This window comes from Trachinotus anak, unplaced genomic scaffold (assembly GCF_046630095.1).
Source record: "Trachinotus anak isolate AG129_WGS33_773 ecotype Australia unplaced genomic scaffold, CSIRO_AGI_Tana_v1 ptg000001l, whole genome shotgun sequence".
NCBI classification, from domain to species: Eukaryota; Metazoa; Chordata; class Actinopteri; order Carangiformes; family Carangidae; genus Trachinotus; species Trachinotus anak.
This window is the reverse complement of record NW_027273852.1, coordinates 16494530-16514710: the sequence shown is the minus strand read 5'-3', so window position 1 is coordinate 16514710 and position 20181 is coordinate 16494530. Positions and strand designations below refer to the sequence as shown.

The following is a 20181-nucleotide window of genomic DNA, read 5'->3' as shown; positions in this document are numbered from 1 at the left end:
TTTAAATAAAGTATGGTTTGATCGAAAAGTGTTCTACTTATGAAGAATGAAAAAAAGGATGAGGATGCACATTTTAATCTTCATTAAAATTTCCAGCAGCACAAAAAAAAAGTTTCAGCATCACAACAATCTATTTACAGAACAGGGAGCAGCATAATTTACACATTTGACTTGTCACCGCAGGAAAAGCTCAGGTGTTACTAACAACATTAACAATGGCTGTGTTCTATTCGAGTGCCCTGGTGAAGTCATAACAGTGTGACAGTGAACCTGCATAAACAATACCAGGCCCCTGGAACTGGAGCAGCTGAATTTTATTATTTAGACCTGTCCTTTTCTTACTCTGACATGTGAAAAGTGTCTTCGGTGAAAAAGTTAAATATACAATGCAATACTGAGTATTTTCTATAATTTCCCACCTGCAGGGAAACAACTGGTTTCATTTCATCTTTCAAAGACTTGAAACTTTCTTGTGAAAGTTAGTCCCTCACAGTGGACTGTCTGTTACTGTTTTTTTCAACAACTGTATGGCAGTAATGCAGTTACAAGAAGGCATTGTTTTTCTTGGAACTCTGTCACATCAGAAATTTGTCAGCAATAAGCTTTGTTTTTTGATTTTTGATTTTTATAACTTTACATAACAATCCCTGCTTACATCTGAAAACTAATAAGGTAAAGCACAATAAAAAAAAACGTATGGTATGTTATAGAAAATGGTTATATATATACTAATTTTTAATAATTGGCTTATAATGTGCAAAACCACTAATACCTATTATCCTTTAATATCATTGTTATAGACACACAAAACTTAAACATTTCCCCCACATGTGCTGTCAGAGAGTATAGATTATGATTGCCTGTGTGTGTGTGTGTGTGTCATCGTGGCAAAGTGTGGTCCTGGAGACGCCTGCTGCAGCAGGAACTACTGCAGGGGTGTTTTGTGTACTTTGCCAGGTGTGTATGTCTGTGGACAGATGTTTGTTAGTGCAACAAAACTGAAGGCGTCACAGCTGGTGTGATCCCACACAAGATGGTCTCTAGTTATTATTCAGCATCACAGAAAATATAAAGTATTCACACACAGTTAATATGCAACAAATATATACAGAATATAATATCTGACATTCATTTGTAATAACACTATTGATCAGGCTGTGGGAGGTCAAACAATATTGCGCCAGTCTTAAACACTATGTCCTGTAATCAGTCTCATTTAGAAAATGTTCTCTGCTTATAAATCTTGAAGTGACTGGAGTGTTAAAGGTTTCAGAGAATACATTAAATGATGTCAAATACTTCCAACTACGAGAAATGCCCAACAATTACATCTTAGTGCTTCATTTTCACAAAAAGTACCTTAAAACAAAAACATGAAAAAAAGGCAAAAGAAACTGAATTAAAACGGTACCTTCTACTGTCACCTTTTGTAGCCAAATCTAATCAGCTACATTTAAGACAATGGTGTATATGTGAGGTGGGGCAATTATAACCTGGTGCTCTTCCCCCTTTTGTTCAGGTGCACCTCATTAGGTTTTTTCTTCATGTTGTCATCATCATCTTCCTCCTTCCCTGAATCCTCCTGATGAATCTTGTCCAGCTGATCGGGGTCGACGTAGGTGTAGAAGTAGGACATGATGGAAAAGATGATGCAGACGCCCAACAGCAGGCCAGCGAACAGCAGGAACTCTTTCCACTACGACAACAAATACAGTTAGCATATGGACGGTACTGGCTGGAGAAAGATTCATTTCACTGCTGAGGTTTGCTCAACTCTAGGGGGGGAATGTAAAATGCATGTTTTATAGTCACAGCTTTTAGTTGTGGATGTGTGTTTTATTTAAGACAAAGTAATAAAAAGGCATTTTTTTTAGAAATGAATGTCACATTTTCACTTGTTACAGTGATTATAAGCAATATAGTGATTAAAAAGCTGAGAGTTCTAACCTCCACCCTGATGATAAGGGTGGATGAAAAAAAAAAGAAAACACTCAACAAAAATCTTCTTAAAAGGAAGCTTCAACCAAATTACAAAAAGAGAAAACATTCCTTCTCTCTTACCCTCAGTGGTATAGGAATGGAGGTATTTTCGTTTGCCACGCTCACAGCATTTAACATTTAGAAAATTCTAATTTGACTGTACATACTATTCATTGAGTAAAAAGATAATCAATCACAGTAACTGGATCTGGACAGACTAATGCAATTTTTCATCGTTGTGAGCGTCCAAAGTGAAGTTCACTTTCATTGTGTTTGCATGAAGAAAATGAACAGATTAAAAAAAAACAAAAAAAAAAAGTGCATGGCTGCACACCACTAAAGAGAAGAGACAGCTGTGTCTTTTTGTAATTTAGGGGAACTGATACTTTAAAACTGTTATAGTTACACAAGCTAAGTCTTTACAACATATAGTAATATTTCATACCTGTTCCAGTCCTGCACCCTCTGCCACGATCAGCACTATCACGTTCCCAAATGCAACAGTGAGCAGCCAGCCTGCCTGCAGGACCGACTTCATGTTGGCTGGAGCCTGGAGGGACGAGAGATCCAGTGTAAGTAAAGAGCAAAGACGTCAAGCAGCCCTGGGGTCATACAGTTTTTAAAGGTTAAATGAAATGGAAATCACTTCCTAAATGTGACAGAAAATATTTCTTTGTGATATTTGATGTGGGACATCAAACAATCTTAAGGGTAAACCAATAGGATTAAAAGATATGGAGAAAAAGGCAGTTTAATTTAACAGAAAAGGCACTACCAATTAACTACTGATTGCATGGGGTTGTTAAAGGACTACACTTCAATCATTTCTTTCTTCTTTCCTTACAGTTTTTAAAGGTTAAAAAAGCAACTTTAGTCAGTAAAAATGTATCAAAATGCCCATAGAAACTACTCCAGTAGCATAATGCTAATCTTCACTGTCCATTTGTTTGCTCTGTATGTTTTTCATTTTTATGGATGTTTTGAATCTTTCTGCTGAGAAATTGGGTGACTGTTGGAATTCAAAGCCTTGCCCAGCCCTGATCCAGGACAGTAAACACACAGACTACAGGTTCATAGAGTGATATTGATTTTCACAAGCAGCAGAGTGAGTCTGTCTTTGAAATATAAAGACCTTGGAGTCATCACCACATTTCAAGTACAGTCATAACAAACCTGTGAGTAGGAGAACTCCAGGCCTGTAATGGAGAACATGACCTCTCCAGCTGTCATGAGGACGTACTGGGGGATCTGCCAGGCAATGTGCACATCGTTGGCTTTCACATCCTCCAGCTTGTGAGCCACAATTTTACCTGATTTCTGACCAAGCACACAGAGATGGTGTCATGAGTATGGATGTATGGATGACTTTTAAAATCTTTGTATAAAGTGCTATTCGTATGACAAGCATCCTGACCTCAGTGAGTATGACGGTGTAGGAAGCTCCAAAGTCCAGCAGGCCCAGGTCAAGGTTAGAGCACTTCTCTGTCTGTGGGCTGCAGCTGATATCTGAGTATCTAAGCGGAGGCAGGAGGTGCATAAAGGATGACATGAATTAGAAAAGCAGAAACACATGACCTGACTAGCTATGTACCATCTATGTTGAATTAAAAGGTCATCTAACACATATTTAAATTATTTAATTGAAGCTGAATTGGGTTTTACTTTAAGTGCTCCACTCTGGCACAGTCAGAGGTGACACCGTCGACATTTTAAAGGGAATGTATTTACTGTGTGTCCCACAACAGCCTAAAAAATACACTCTAAAGCTTGTGCAAACACACACGAAGACTAACAAAAAAAAATCTGAGTCCAAGTCTCCAACTTCCAAATCCAAATGCAGTCAATGCTCCAAGTTCAAGCCATCAACTATCTATGAAAATAGAAAAATATTACAAATACAGATAACAGCTCCTTTAATGTTTCTCACCATTTCCCATAAGCCCTAGACCATCGCAAGGGCTAACTGACTAGCACACCGTAACCACCAACCTCCTCCTCCTCCGAGTCGTACTCACTCTCCTCGCTCCACAGTCTTGTTAAGAGACATGGTGTAACCGGGCGGCACATGGAAAGCCACATCTCCAACAGTTAGGTTTAGAGCTTCAGGCTGTGTGTTGAGGAACCTGTCGAATTATAAGAACTCCTGATCAAATGTATCTGATTAAATGTTTTTGAGTGAAGGTATAAAAATGAGTCTTAACCTCTAACATGAGACATATTTTACCTCAGAAGAGGATTCCCATCTGTATTTTTCTTTATGAAGTCTTCCACCTGGATGATGAATAAAACACACAATAATATCAATTTCTCTCGTTCGTGCAGTTCTTTGAATTTCAAAATGCAATTCTCGCAAATATTTTGACTTTTTCCTAGAGATCAGCACTGTCAAAATCAAGCCTGATCAAATCACAACCACCTCATCCTGATGAATTACATTAGCTGAACTCCTCTTACATAATACCAAAGGATCTTATCTTTAAAACATTGATTCTTGCCGATTTAGTCATGAATATTTAACTCACAAGTTTGCACTGGATTCCTGTACTTTCAGAGTAGAGGATGAGACTATAGGTCTTTTCTTGTTCAAACATCTGGTTACACTGTGAGTCGTTTCCATTGAAGGTGACTTGGATGATCAGCTCCTTGCTGGACTCCCCCAGGGGAAGCGTTTCATATTCAGGAGGGTCCTGACACAGAGACCAGGGAGTTAATGCTCAGGTTCTGAACAAAGTCTTCACTGTTTGAAAATAATCTCTGACTAAACGAGAATGAAATACAACACACTAAGTAATAGAGGAAAGATGTTATTGTCTCTGGCGAACTTTAAACTTAAAAAGGTTTTCATTTTTAAGTATTGTTTAGAGAACAGAACCATAAATCTTGTTTTACATATTTCCTTAAATTAAGTTGCAAAATTAGCAAATGAGGAAAGACAGAAAAAGTGTCCTGTAGAACAGCGAGAGGCTCTGACAGTAGCTGGTAAACAACTTCAGCTTAGTGGGGTTCATTAAAATGTAAATGAAAACTGTTAAGTCAGACGAAACAAGTTTTTATGTCTCAAGGGCTTTGCCAAAGACAAACACAAACAGCACATTCATCATGAGCCAACAGGCTTTTGTGTACCTTGTTAATTGCTGTGAATTTTCTTGTGTGTGTTATGATACACTGGGTGCTTAAGGTTTTACAGTGTCCTTTGGATCTTATAGGCCATGTATTAGCTGGTCTCTTCATATTCTTATTTTATGTGACAAATCTGCTTGATGTGTTTTGTAACCTCTGTTGTATGTGCTACTACTGTCTCAGCATTTTTTTTTTTAAATCTCAGTGGTTACATGAAGCTAATATCATTGAGTGAAGGGTGATAAACCCTGCACACACTCTGCCACGAGGCAAACACACTCTCACATTCTCACATTGTGCTGCCCTGTGTCCACGCTGATAAAAATGTGTTTTCCCTCCTCCTGTGTGATTACCTGAAGGTATTGGATCGGCGCTTGAAACAGGTCGCTGCCTGGGATCTTCACACTGACATTACCGTTTACCAGGTTAATGGTCTGCAGGAGACATTTCCCTTCAGGGGCAGGATCCACCACAGTTTTCTAGCAGATGGAGAAGGAAATTATAGCAGCATGGTGATACATATACACATACAGTCTTAAAATTAGTATTAAAGAAAGAAATGATCATTATTATACCACAAAGGCTTATATAGCACGTTTTATGGTTCACACAGATCTCACTTTTTATTTTTTGATATATTAAGATTCCAATGGTATCAAAATACAAGTAAAAAAACAAACAAAACAAAATATACTTTCTGCCTAATTGTTGTGTCCCTCTGCCATTCAGACTAGTTATAGATTACATCCCTGTTTAACCGGAGTCATATAAAATATTAACCATTTGTGTGTTTGACTAGAGGTCAAAGGTCAGTGTGACCAAAATCTAATCAGTTTGTCCAGGTGAACGTTTGTTCTATATTCGAAGAAGTCAAGGTGTTACTGAAATATCATGTCCACGAGCACAAAGTGTCTCAGTCTTGCTAAGCTTGTGTGTCACTTTGAAAACTTGATATATAAAGTTTTACTATTTTTTTAATATTACACACAAGCTCAGCAAGAATTTGTCTTTTGGGCTAAATGCTAGGATGCTAATATTTGCAAACTAGTATTAAACACCAAGTAAAGCAGGATAGGACATAGAGGACAGGACAGGACAGGAAAGGACATGTTGACATGTTGACCTGATGATGGCGTACAATGAGAGGTAAGGGGATCAAAGATTTTATAACTCTTCCCTGGGGATCATGAGCATATGCAACAAATTTCACAGCAATTCATTCAACAGTTGTTAAGATATTTTAGCAGAAAACAAAAATCGTCAGGGAATTAGCGAATGTCTGCAGAGTCATTAGGATTCATTCTAAGGGGGGCAGTAATGTCTGTACAAAATCTGATCCATCTAATAGTTGTTGAAATATTTCAGTCTGGACCAAAGTGGAGGACCGACTGACCAGCCAGCTGTGCCATCCCTCCTGGAGGCTTATGACAGTTTTTATAATAACCTAACCACCAGTCCAGCTCAGTGTTTTCCAGGACAAATTGGTCGTTGTCGTTGTCCTCCAGGAAAGCTGGAAAGCTGCGCCTAAGAATTCCAGTTCCTCCATGATGCAGAGGATTTATTTAAGACAGTCTGTGTGGGTATTTTCATGTTTTCTAGCTGGGTGATCCCCGTGTGTAAGTAAGTGAGGGTTTTGGTGAATTTCTGTAACATGGAGATTCATGATTGCTGCATATACGTACCACAACATTCACCTCCACCAGTGTGGCGGCGCCGAAGGCCAGGGCTGCAAAAATCATGCCAATGGCCATTTTCCTTAGAGGCCTATGGGCAGAGAGAGTCAGTGACCGACCATAAACACTTTTATATACCCTTCATGACTATTGGCCCAGTGTGTGTTTACTATCCTGAAAGTCAGGCTTTATCTCTTTATAAATCAGAGGAGTTATTTCCACATCAGTGTCCTCACTGATCAGACTGATAAGAGACTGACTTACCACTTGTTTTGACACAATGCCATCTGTTGCAAATTTGTCCTTTACAGCCTGAGCTATTCTATAAAAAACATGGATAAAATCATAAAGGAAAGAGCACAAGAAAGAGCTCTGCACTATGTGTACATGTGAACCACATTTGTACTTCTGAAAGTAGTTTTAGTTCTCTTTTGTTAAGAAATACTACAATATTTCAATGTGACCTTTTATTCTATTCTTTTATTCTGAGACAATCCCTAGGTAAATTAAGTGTCGAGTGCTCCACATACATGAATCAGCCACTTATTAGATTTACAATTTCAAATGTACAGTATGTTTGAGTAAGTGTGCACAGACTATTATCACTCATGAGGCATATCGCCGGGGGATAAAAGAAAGGTTACAAGGCTCATTTTCCCAGTTTAAGAGGCTTCCTAAATGCTCACGTCTGCAATAAAGGTGGACGTATCCAAAACAACAGGCTTCTACTCACGTGACGTTGATTCTGCAGAAGCCAAACAGCGGATATATCATGAGGTCAAAGATGGGCACGAAGACGAGAATCAGCAGAGCATTTAACATCTAAACACCAGGGAGGGGAGAAAAACTCGCTGTTAAATGACCCTATAAAAGCTGGTTGAAACTCGTAAAATGATAGAGGTTAGAGTTACACAAGAATAAAGAGATTAACGGAGGCTCTAATTCAATATCACCAGTAAAGAGATGGGAAGATGACTGTGATAAACAGCTGTAAAAGTGTTTTCATGAGAATGACATCAGCATGTGCCAAATCAAACATCAGCCACCTCTAGTGCGTTATAGGAAATGTACTGATGTGAACATCACTTATACCATGAGCATGGCTGGATGGCAGGTTTTTCATTATGAGTGTAAACCATTCATTCACTATTGCCCATAAGTATTTGGACAGTAACACATTAGCGGTTCTCAAAGTGGGGTCCAGGGACCCCCAGGGGTCCTTGAGAGAGTTCCAGAGAGTCCCCAGCAAAAAGTGTATTAATTTATTTTCATTATAATTCCTTCCATATGTGACACAATGACAGAATGTGTGACTATTTTGGTCACAGAACACTTTCTGTAATAAAACATCTAAAAGCAAAAGTATCCTGGGGCAAAATCTTATCAAATGGGGGTCTGTGGTCTAATTTCTTCTTCAGGGGTCCTTGATGTGAAAAAGTTTGAGGACCACTGCACAGCAGAGAGGATTTGAAGTTAAACCATGACTATGAGGAAACAGGGCTGACTTTGAGCTTTAGGGCTGGTTGAGGGTGTTTACATCCATGATAACACAACTGGACTCTTTTTTTGTCAGTGTCTGGATGACACTGATCGCAACCTTACAGATAAGGCAACCATTCACACTTTTTGGTCATGAAATATCATGTTCCTGACTGTCCAGTCACATGACAACAGCGGATGTCTGTGGGTTGAAGACATCAAGACACTGATAGCAAGAATTACACATGATGCCTTTCTTTAAGTTTATTTGAACTTGACTTCCTGATTAAATATAAAGTACAAAGCCTGTAACCTCACAGCTATTCTTTTAGGACATAGCCACACTCACATACATAAGACATAAATTCTAGTCTTTCAGAAGAGTGTTTTATAAATGAGTCAAGAAAACATAATCTGCCATCCTATACAGGGCATCTTGTGTTTTTAGCACTTTGAATAATACACAGCTCGAGTGAGTTGAAATTGTTGGATTTTCAATCCATACTTTGATTGATATGATTCTGTTTCATATGATATGATTAAAAGGTACAAGATGATACAGAATATATATCTGAATACATCTAATACTGTCAGACAAGGGGGGAATAAAAGAACGAAAAGGATTTTAAGATGTCAAATCCATGGTGTTTATTATTTTCTTGCATTGGGACATCTTGACATGTGTTGATGCTTATGGAGAATCAGAGAAACTGAACACAAACTAGATCCCACTGAGAGCATGAGGAGCTGCACATACCTGCATCTGGTCCGGCTTTATACTGAAGGAATCTCCCTGTAATAAAACAACATGATTTCAGCCACTTAAACTTTAACTTCATAAATCTAAACCTGATGAGTGCATGATTTATCAAGGCCATAAACCGTGGCATTTACTGACATAAAGTGACAAACTGTGACAACAACCTAACAAAGGGAAGATCTGTTTTACAGGACAGCTAGTGCAATAACAACCCACCCACTGATATCAAAGTGCAACAATAAAAGATGTTATCAGCTTTTTTTTTGTTATTTCATGGAAGGAAACTCTTACAAAAGCCATGTTCATCCTTGTGGCTTGAAGTGTCCAACGGGAACCCTGCAATAAAGAAGACCACTGATAGTTATTGTATTTTCAGGCAACAGTCTGTGAGTTTCACAGAATGAACCGAACAGAATCATTTTCTTTGTTTTCCTAATTAAGAACATCTGATACCTTCCAAAGAAGACATGGGTTTATTTGCCTTTCTGACAGTTTTTAATCAGTCGTTTTAAATATAGAATGAGTTCAGGAAGAATGAAATCCAGGAATGTTAATTGTGGCTTTGAGGTTTTCTATAATCAGATGGTTGTGTTGAGTGTTGGCCAAAGATGATAACAGATAGTTATGAGATTGAATAAAAGAGCTATGACACCAGACCTTGACCTTGTGCTGACTGAGAAGACTGGCCACATATGCATGATCAACAAGAATTGAATATGATACTTGAATTAACACTAAAAACTCAACAATGACTTCTTCATACTCTTTACTCAGTAAAATTAAGCTGTCGCCAACCACATATTACATACTAAGAATAACAAAATTAAGTATATGTCCTTACGTCCTGAATATAACATCACTGACATTATTCTGGTGGCATCAGTTGTTGTTCTGAAAAGTGGTGGAGTATATGCTTTGCTTCAAGCACTTCATTTTTAAACAGTTCAACATTTTGGCTAATATGTTTAATCTCATGTCGGCTGGCAGCTAGTTATCTTAGCTTAGCCTAAAGGCTGGAAACAGTCGGTGGACACAGCTGCTTTTGCACCATCCAACAGATACGGAACAAAACAAGGTTTCTGCCACTTCACCTACTTCCAACGTGCGTTTCGGCTTGCATCCTTCATCAAAACATATATGTTTTGTTACAACCCTGATGGAGGCCACAAGCCGAAACGCATCGGTCAAATGAAGTCAAATAAAGTTCTTCTGTTTACTGAAAGTGTTGCTGGAGTTTTGGGCACTTTGACCATCGAACGGTTACAAAATCTGTGTACCAGCACCTCTAAAGCTCAGTAATTAAAAAAGGTTGTATCTTGTCTCATCTTTAATCTGTACAAAAATTAAGAATAAAAGCCACAAGTAGTGTTTTTACTGGGGGCTGTGTACCAGACTTTCTTGACCAGAATCCAGAATCATCCAGGAGGCTCTGCTTAACTGAGTTTAGTTTAATGTCATCAGTTCCGCAGGAATGTGATGTTGAGATATTCCAGCCGGCACCAAAGTGATGGACCAACAGACCGCCACTGCCATCCCTAGAGTCTCTTTTGACTTTTTCAGCACATCCATCTTTAGTACATGGTGTATGAATTATTAAAAACAAGCTCTTTTCTGTGACAGTTGATAAGTCTTTTGTCTTCACGTACCTGCTGATCAAACAGAGCCCAGAACATTGGCAACGGGATGTAGAGCACCAAAACCCGCAGCACCATCTTAATCTCCTGGATCAGACGCTTCTGTTAACACACAAACCCACAGACCGGAGGGATTATTGATACACTGAAAACACAACGTTCTTCTGGCCTTTTCAGTGCAATCCTCGGAAAAGACTCTAGGACAGACACAAATCTTTGCACGGAAGAGCTCATGGGAGTCATTTTGTTACCGAGTACTTCTCCTCAGCCCAGTCCAACCAGTGGTTCCTCTGGCAGTCATACTTCGACCTCCTCCAGCGGTTTTTGATGGCAAACTGCAGGCCAAAAGTAAATAACAGAAATTAAGAAAGACAGAGAAGTAGAAACAGAAACTGTTTAAAATCCATGCCATTACAACAGCACAAAATTATGCTTTGCAGTAAACACTTTAATAAATCATCTGATACAGCCGGGGACAACAGGGAGATAACTCACTCCAATGCAATTGCAGACTTCCAATAGGATGTTTCCCTGGGGAGGATTCTTCTTGTACAGCCCGCTGCCAACAATGAACACAACTACACAAAACAGATGAAGAGTTAGACTGGAACTGAAGAATGGTTCAGTTGTTGTGCAAACAGTGTCTCTTTTTGCCTCATATCAGCTTGTAGAAATAAAAGCACAAATTAAGATGAGGTACAGTGAAGATAAAAGAGCGGAATTTAACAGGAGTTGACCTTTTAAGGACTTTTTTCCCCCTCTTAGTGGCTTGGGAAATGGTTCAGGGTAATAAATTCTAACATGCTGTAAACACACTTCAGGCCTCTAACACTGAAGCCCCTACTTTCTCTAACCCTCCCTGTGATCTGTGCCTGGCCTCCCCAGTCCTAAAAGCACTGTTTGTTTTCACAGTGAGCGGTCAGCCAAGCATGAATCACACAAGGATCAGGGGTGGCGGGGGGATTCAGAGGCAGAGACAACTGACTGTCGGGACGTATGCTGAGGGGCTTTAATCAACAGGAAGCCCAGCCTGTCAAAAGCCAGACCTCATACTGTACAAACATGTTCTCAGGATGCAGATCGCGGCCTGAACCAAGCTTAGACTCTGGATTCTGACAGTGCATTTGGACATTGATGGTTAAAACATTAAAATTGGGGAAATGCATTGTATCCTGGAGTCATACAAATTAAGTGCATTTATGTTGTGGGTTTTTTGTAGGAAAAATGAATGTTCTTTGGTAGCAGGTTTGCATTTCACATCCATACTGCTTGTGCAGCTGCAGCAGCTGAAGTATCATAACAGAGGTTTAACTGGTTTTATCCAGGACCTGATGGAAAAGTACCAGAGCTCCAAAGAATGATACAGCAGACATTATCAGCTGATATTGCCTACGGCATTATCAATACATCTTTTCACAGATAAGTAGAAACTTAAGCACAAAAATGTTTTATAGGTTGTACATTTTTACCTTCTTATCAAAGTTTAAAATAATATGACCAAACAATCCCAACTCCAGAGCTTTCAACCTCATCACATGGTCTTCATCAGAGCATGGAGTTAGGACAGGACAGGTCAGAAGCTACTGAGATACACCTCTTTGTAAGCTGAGCAACTTCAATGTGGTGATGAAAACAGTGTGATAGAGTTGAAAGTTCCAGAAAAAGCACACTGGGATTTCCAAGGTCAAGCTGATGTTTTTGATTTTTGAGTTTAAAGTGTTTTGTTGTTTGTGTCTAGTTCCAACTATTAATTATAACGATGTGAAGTTAGAGTTCAACATTTACTGCCATCTTGATGACTCATCTTGTTACTTACCTACTTTTCAATGGTACCCTTAGAAGTTTAAATGTAACATATCCTGCCTAAAAATGTTATAATACCACATATCTTTAATTAGATAATTTTAGGAACCTTTGACAAAAATGTATATTAACATGTTCACAATAACAATGTTGACATGCTGATGTTTGCAGCACAGCAGAGGCTGATGGGAATGTAATGGGAGTGTTGTGTATTCACTGTCCAAACTTTCACTATTATGTAGATGAAATCTGATTGGATGTTGCAGGTGGATGGACACTCACCTAAAGCCACGACCATCAGAGCTGCAGGAACCCCAAAGGCCAGAGCGTAGCAGTCGGCATCGAAACACTGCACATCACCTGCAGGAGCAAATCCAGCGTTAACAGCATCACAACACTGGTAGATGTTGGTCACACAGTGGACCTCATTCCGTTCATCAACATCGAGACTGTGAATGCTCACTTCTCAGTATGGGTGTAATCACAGTCGACAAGAGGCTCCCGGCGTTGATTGACATGTAGAAAATGGAGAAGAATTTCTGCCGCTCGCTGACCTGCAGGCAACAAACAAAATCATCAGGAGAAACTTAGTTTTTTTACTGATTTTTGGCAAATACTATATTTTATAACATGTAAATCATTAAGATTTCAGATGAAAACAGCTGCCTGTGGACATGACTGATGAGAGCGCTCAGACAGGGTCAAACGCTCACTGTGCTGTAAAACCAAAACAATAAGCTAAAAGAGGCTGAAAAGTTTTCTAAAGATGAAACAGTCAATATATAGACGTGTGATGTAACACTGAATAAATAAGTCTTTGAATTCACTTTTAATATCAAAAAACATATTAATGAAAGTTATATGATTTCCATTTTTTTAAAACTGTAGACAACGTGAAGAGACTGTGAAGCTAACACAACAAAGTCTTCTATTACCAATGAATGGTACTTTGAAAATTCATTTACACCCTGAATGATTTCAGTTGAATTTTGTTTTTTCTTTTGATTCATTTTGTCCTTTAAAAAAAATGCAAATGATACAGAGAAAGTGCGGCGCCTTACATGCTCTTCGTCAAACTGGTCTCCTCCAAACGCTGCCACGCAGGGCTTGATTCCTCCAGTGCCGAAGGCAATTAAAATCAGACCAATCATGGACAGAGCACTGCAACACAAAAACAAGCTAATGCAGGTGGAAATTCACGATGGACATCCAGAATCTGTGAACTCTAGCGCTGAAAAAATAAGTCAATCAATTGAGTAGCTGACCCTCATAAAATTAACCAACAATAATTTGATGATCAATTAATTGCATAAATCACTTATCAAGCAAAAATTTGAAATTATTGTCTGATTCCACTTGTGTGTGAGGTTTTTTCTGCTCTTTTTTTTCCATTTTATTTCATTATAAATTTAACATTTTGGGATTTTGGGAACTCATGATGGGCCTTTTTCATTTTTAACGGACATTTAAAGACTCAACAATTAATCTAAAAAATAGATGATTGATGAAATTAAGATGAATTTATAATGAGAATAATCATTAGTTGCAGCCGTAAAGCGATTCACTACCCACATCTCTGATATGCCGAGTGATTCAAAGTGACAGGAAATGGCTCCAGGTAATGATAAACACCTCTAACAGCTCTGTGCTTTGACTGTGGCTGCTCTGAATCAGCTCCAGATAACTTACATGTGCACGTCGCTGTTTCCCACAGTGGGAATGGCTCCAACCGACTTGATCACATGGCCGATCACATAGACAATGGAGAGGTAGATGATGGTCCTGTTGGGAGCAAACTGTGATTATGTACATTCAGAGCTGCACTGTTATTATACAAGATCTGTGTGTATGTTTGGTCAGAGTGAGTCATCTCCACTAATAGGCAGTGTTATGGAAGTTAGACAAAGCTCCCAGGTTGAATGAGGTATTGTATACTGAAATAATCACCTCTATTGTACTGGGGCACATATTTTAAAACTTCTCCACATAGAAGTAAAACCATTTGCATGGCTCGATGCCACTGTTAAGTGATTTGTGTTGAACAGGCTGACTGGGATGAGGGAGACAGGGACTCACTTGAATTTTCCGAGCCAGGAGTCAGCGATGAGAGCTCCCAGTATGGGCGTGAAATAGCAGAGGCTGCTGAAGGCATGGTAGATGGCGGTGGAGAGGTCCTTGTCCCAGTGGAGGTAGCTGAGAAAGTAGAGCGTCAGCACCGCTGTGAACAGACACACAAGCATGAGCTGTGACCTAGTGCACGGGATGGACACTACCAAAAAGACAAATTGCTCATTACATGTCAGCAACACCTTGAAGAGTATTGATGGAACCCCCAGTATCCCACAATCCATTATATACTGGTCAGATGATTATTGCCGATTCATGAAGTGATTGTGTTCAAGTGCATGACTCATTGGTTTCCTCACACAAACTGGGACAAGTCACTGAAATCTATAAATAATGGAAGCCAGACTTAATTTATATTTTTCTAAGGAAGTTTCAAAATTTTCCAAATACCAGATTTGTCAGGTTGAATTTTGGGGGAATGTGTATAAAATAATGCACAAGACTTTGCACAATGTTTGAATATTTCACTTAGAGGGAACATCATGTAGCTGTTGAGGAACAGGGACACAACGATATAAGACATATATGAGATGCTGTCAGAAAGTGTGGAATTAGATGCTTTTCTCAACCTTTAAGCTACCTAAGAGGAAACTAAAAAGGATCTGTTGAGGGGATAAACTCTGCTGTTTGCTGTTGACACTTTTTTTTTGTTATTGCTACATAAGCAGTTACAGACAAATAGGAGCCACACTGACATATTTACAACTGACCGTCTACATTGTTTGTCCACCATATGTTGATTCTTAAATTATCATTGAATGAACTAATTAACTGTTTATGATCATTTATCAAGCAATAAATGACAAAACATCTAGGCTCTAGGAAACACTGGTGGGCATTTTTTTTTGCAGACATTACAATCAATCAATTAACTGATAATGAATTAAGCAATATGTTGCTTCTGTAACAATTTGTATAAGTTGGATCATAAGTTCACTGAACTTGAGAATAAAATGTAAGACATGAAGTTTAATCAGCCACATTGACAAGCACTTTGTATTCTGCATTTACAGATGTACTAAAATTTTGAACACAATGCATTTTCAATAATGATATATGATATATCTGATAATGATCATTTCTGCTTAATGAATTTTCCTCATAACTAAATCTGAAATCACTGAGCGCAATTAATTTCATCTGGAACTGACGTGATTTACCTGCTGAACAGGAAATTGTTTTTCTTGCATGGCTTGTTTACAAGTGTGTTTGAAGCAACTGAGATAATGTGACAGACATGTGAGAATAAGTGAGGTCATGTGAGGGGAAGATCCTTATCTCCTGTTACAGGCTCTCTGTCATGATGCCCTGATTGACTCACATCCTGTTCACCAGCATAACAAGCTGAGCATCATCGGTCAATCGACCCTGTGTCAAGAACTTTTCACAGTCAAATTCAAAGACCCTAAAGCTACTCTGTGAATGTAGAGTCCTGTTCTTTAGGTCCAGCTACACTTGCACATGATGTGCAGAGAGAATTTGTTCATACCTTTCATGCCATAGTAGGAGAAGCGTTCACAGAACTCATTCACCACTATGAAGCAGATGCTGGTTGGGTAATTGGTCCCACATAGTTTCTAAAAGAAGCAAAGTTTGTGCAGTGGATGAGAGTCAACAACAACATACAGTATGTGACATTAATTAAACAACCCCTCTGACAGTAAATCCATAATCCATTGTCTTATCTCTCTTCTCTTTGTCCAATATAAACAAAAGCTTGCTGATTCAATCAATGGTTTCACTATCTAACCAAGAGTCGATCTGTATTTTACCATGGAGCAGGAGGAATGTAGCAGATACATACCTCCTGTTAGTCCGTCGCTCATAAAATACTCAAGTTAACCATTGTTTATACATAAAGGTTACACACATTTGAGGCTTCTGATATGATCTCACTCAGCTATGACTGAAAAACAGTCCAATATATTTCCCATAGTTCTGGGACAGACAACCGGTAACTGTAACTTTACAGTTTATACTTTGTGGATAAGCAGTTTTTATCTATTGCACTTACTTACACTCAGCTGTTTTCCTTCTTGTAACAGCACATTTAGCAGAATACTAGTAGTGCTTTACATGTGTATTTGAATTACATGCAACATTGAATCAATTTTAGAATGAGAAACTTTTTACTGCACAGTGTTTACCTTTACCTGCAGTTTCTCTGCAGAAAAAAGAGTTAATATGTGATGCATTGCTACAGATGGCATTATCCAACAGCATATACAGGACCTGAAGTTGATAGTTGATTAATTGCTTAATTAATTCACAGAAATTCATTGACAACAATATTGATGAACAATCAAGCAACAAGTGTCAAGCATGATCTAGTTCCAGCCTCAGAGGTGAAGATCTGCTGTTTTTCTCTGTTTCATATCATCATCAGCCGAAAATCTTCGACAAAACAAGCAACTTAAAGATAGGATCTTGGGGTTCCTGGACTTTGTCGTGAGCGTTTGACACTCTCCTATTACCTCTGTTATCTCGGCTCAAGTATTAATCAGTTCATCTAAACATAATTAACTGATTATCCACTAATGAAAGTAATTAGTTGCAGTGTGTTAGATTAAACCATTAAAGAGAACAATTCTTCACCTGAATATTCTCACACACAATTTACTGCCAAAATTTTAAATCTGCATTTCATTAAAACTTGGATTGGGTATGCATTGATTCGGCCTTGGTCTCGTTTGGTGGTAGTTATCGATCCACATTTAAATGGGCTGCAGTTTCTCTTTGTCAGGGTCATTGTAAGTCTGTGTTTTCTCTATCATTCAATTATACACAATGAGGTGCAGACTCAGTTTTCTGCCAGCCACCCCTGGCCTCATGTTACCTTAGGCTGTATAAAAATAAGTCCATTGGTTTCACACAGTGAGATACACAGATTTTAAATCAGGGGAAAAGAGAGCACTGGAATCAGATCTGCAGGTAATGACACAAAAATGCAGCATCAGTGGATCATGGGTTACTTTCATACTGTGGAATTGCTGCTGATACCTGGTTCCCACAACACAAAACAACAAAATAAAAAAAATGCCACAACCTTGTGGTGATAGCTTTATCTCATGCAAATACAGAACCTCGGGTTGTGTTTGTCCTGGCTTTGTGGCCTCTGTTTCTTAGCTTTCTGCCTCCAGCCTCATTACAGTGGAAGTGACTGTAAACACACTCCATGCTCAAAGTACCTGGGGAACATGGGAATGTGTCACGAACACGGTGCAGTCTGAACTGTGATATGATCACAGCTGCTAAATGGACCGTGAAGCCCTCTTCTGCCGGAGTCCCCCCCCCGAACCTGGGTAAATCAAAACAGAAGCGCCCAGATTCTGCATAGCTGCCTCCAGTGATAAAACAGAAAACACTGGGTTTGCGCGTTACTGTGGCTGCAGTGACCCGTTAAGACATGTGCTCTCGCTGCCTGTCTCCGGAGGGGCTGCTCAGGAAAACTCGTGGCATCAACATCCCTCGCTTGCAGCCTCTTTTTTTTTTTTTTTTTTTTTTTTTTGTGGAGATTTCAGATGGTGCGCCTGTTGCATCATCTGATTCACAGTTAGATGTAAGGCTGGAGAGAAAATACCTCTCTGACGCTGCAGCACACTTCGTGTAACACTTGTACAAACCACTTTTACAAACATCTGAAGCGCCCTCCGCTCCCATGTGTCCAACGCGTCTGCTCCAGCCTGACTCGGTTTTTTTTGGTTTTTGTTTTATTTATTTATTTATTTATTTATTTATTTATTTATTGGATATACCATGGATTGAAAGGATTTTTAAAAAAAAACTTTTCAACATCCAAATCTAAATCACACATCTACACACCCGGAGCGACTCAGATTATGTTCCACAATAACTTTGCACATATTTACCTTGGACATGTTGCTTTATTTGCTGGAGAGATTGTGGATGTTTACTGCTGCATCGGGAGCTCCTGACTTCCACCCAAGTCCGTCCCACTCCCACTCTGTTCTGCGAAGCAAGGCACGGATGTGAAACCTCGACCGCTCACGCTTTTAAAGCAGGCTTCAAGTTAATATTCCACCATAAAACCTCAGCCTGCTGCTTCAGGAGCTGCAGCGCGCCCGCACACATCTCATTTCTAGCAGGAAAGACTCCAACCGAGGCACAAAAAAATAGCATTTATACATCTAAAGACCCGGATTTAGCATTTCACTCACTTTCTGAGTAGCAGGAGGTCCGTTAGTTGTAGTGTGGTGGTGGAGCAGCAGCTTCTCTGCTTGTACAATAGAGTCGTTGTAAAACTCCCAGCCGCAGACCTGGCTGTGGGATGAAGGGTCAACCCGGCCTGTGACTGTCCGCCAGGCTGCCTGTTTTCCTCGGAGGGATGACTCTGAAGGCATCACTGATTTTCATTCACCAAGGATGACATGCATTACCTCAGAGTGTGTGTGTGTGTGTGTGTGTGTGTGTGTGTGCGGTATGACAAGTGACCTCACTCAATAGATCCTTTTCTTTACTCATCTTCACATGTGTTCGTCTCTTTTTGACGAGGAAGATCCCATATAAATAACACATGAACATCATACAGGGCGTTGGAATCACTTTATTTGGAGTCAACTTTGACCATTTTGACTATGGAGTAGAAAGTGAATCATTAGTTGTGGAAAAACAGCCAAATTAAACCTGTTTTCATTGATCTTATAGAGACGTTTTTTTTTAATCAGATTTAAAAAAAAAAAAAAAAAAAATGAAATTGAAGGTAGCATGCAACAGATGAACCAGGGATGTTGTAATTATGGGGTCAGTCTCTTTGATGCCCCCTGGTTGGGTTTTTTTACGGTCAGTCAAGTTAAATAATTTAAATTCATCATTATTAGCAATAGTAACTTCTTTTCTGTCTTTTGCACTATCTTTGGCATTTGATGGGCCTTGAATTAATTGAATTAATTATTTAAAAATCCACTGAGTAATTGATGATGAAAATAGTTGCAGCCAGTGGGACAAGCATTCAGATCCTTCACTTATGTAAAAGTAAATACCTGAAAACATTAAATATGTGTAGTGTTAACTACAGTTAACCACATATAGCTTTATATGGGAATAGAATAGAATAGAAGCCGTGGATGAGAGACTGGAGAAAACATTAGCTGTCAAGTTCATCTGTCTGTGAGCACCAGAACAAAGCAAGTTACTGCATGTGAAGGGGTCAAAGGTCATCAACCGGCAGTCAGCTGACAGTAAACGACCAGGGCTGTATCCAGGAGACATGAGTCCAAGTCGCCAAGTATCAACCCACCCACCTAAGAAAGCCTGTCAAACCCTCCATGTTCTTCCATAATTTAGTTTTCCTTTAACTTTATTGTTCCCAAGAGGAAGTTCGTCTTGCAGCCAGGTAAAACCTAGAACATAGCCTCGTCATATTTTCTGTATTTTTTCCCTGCACAGTGGTCCACACGCTGCACATAGACTTTCTGCAAAGTGCCAATTCGTATTTTTGGGTCTAAAATATTCCACAGAGAGTCTATGATAACCTGAAATGTTGCTTCATATTTCATAAACTAATCATTAGTTTTTGCTTGTAAAATCTTACTTAGCAAAGTCAACAGTAAATACAGCTGTCAAATATATATAGTTGCATAAAAGC

At 39.1% G+C, this 20181-nt stretch overlaps 1 protein-coding gene across 3 annotated transcripts; it reads right to left on the bottom strand.

Annotated features, from left to right (window-relative positions):
* Positions 1–59: 59 nt before the first annotated feature.
* On the bottom strand, positions 60–18971 carry slc15a2 (solute carrier family 15 member 2). 3 transcript variants are annotated; one of them, XM_071480763.1, is made up of 23 exons: positions 18755–18874; positions 18446–18545; positions 16066–16153; positions 14526–14667; positions 14139–14231; positions 13511–13610; positions 12913–13003; positions 12732–12809; positions 11142–11224; positions 10898–10981; positions 10659–10748; positions 9304–9348; positions 9010–9045; positions 7507–7595; positions 6783–6864; positions 5454–5579; positions 4503–4667; positions 4205–4251; positions 3996–4103; positions 3395–3494; positions 3154–3297; positions 2426–2530; positions 60–1696 (listed from the first exon to the last, which is right to left on the bottom strand). In XM_071480763.1, exons 2-23 carry the CDS (start codon positions 18452–18454, stop codon positions 1487–1489), a joined length of 2115 nt encoding a protein of 704 aa, XP_071336864.1. In that variant the 5' UTR covers positions 18455–18545; positions 18755–18874; the 3' UTR covers positions 60–1486. The 3 variants fall into 3 exon arrangements, with proteins under 3 accessions (XP_071336864.1, XP_071336847.1, XP_071336856.1); XM_071480746.1 differs by lacking the exon at positions 18446–18545 and having other exon boundaries at positions 18755–18971; XM_071480755.1 differs by lacking the exon at positions 18755–18874 and having other exon boundaries at positions 18446–18583.
* Positions 18972–20181: the final 1210 nt, after the last annotated feature.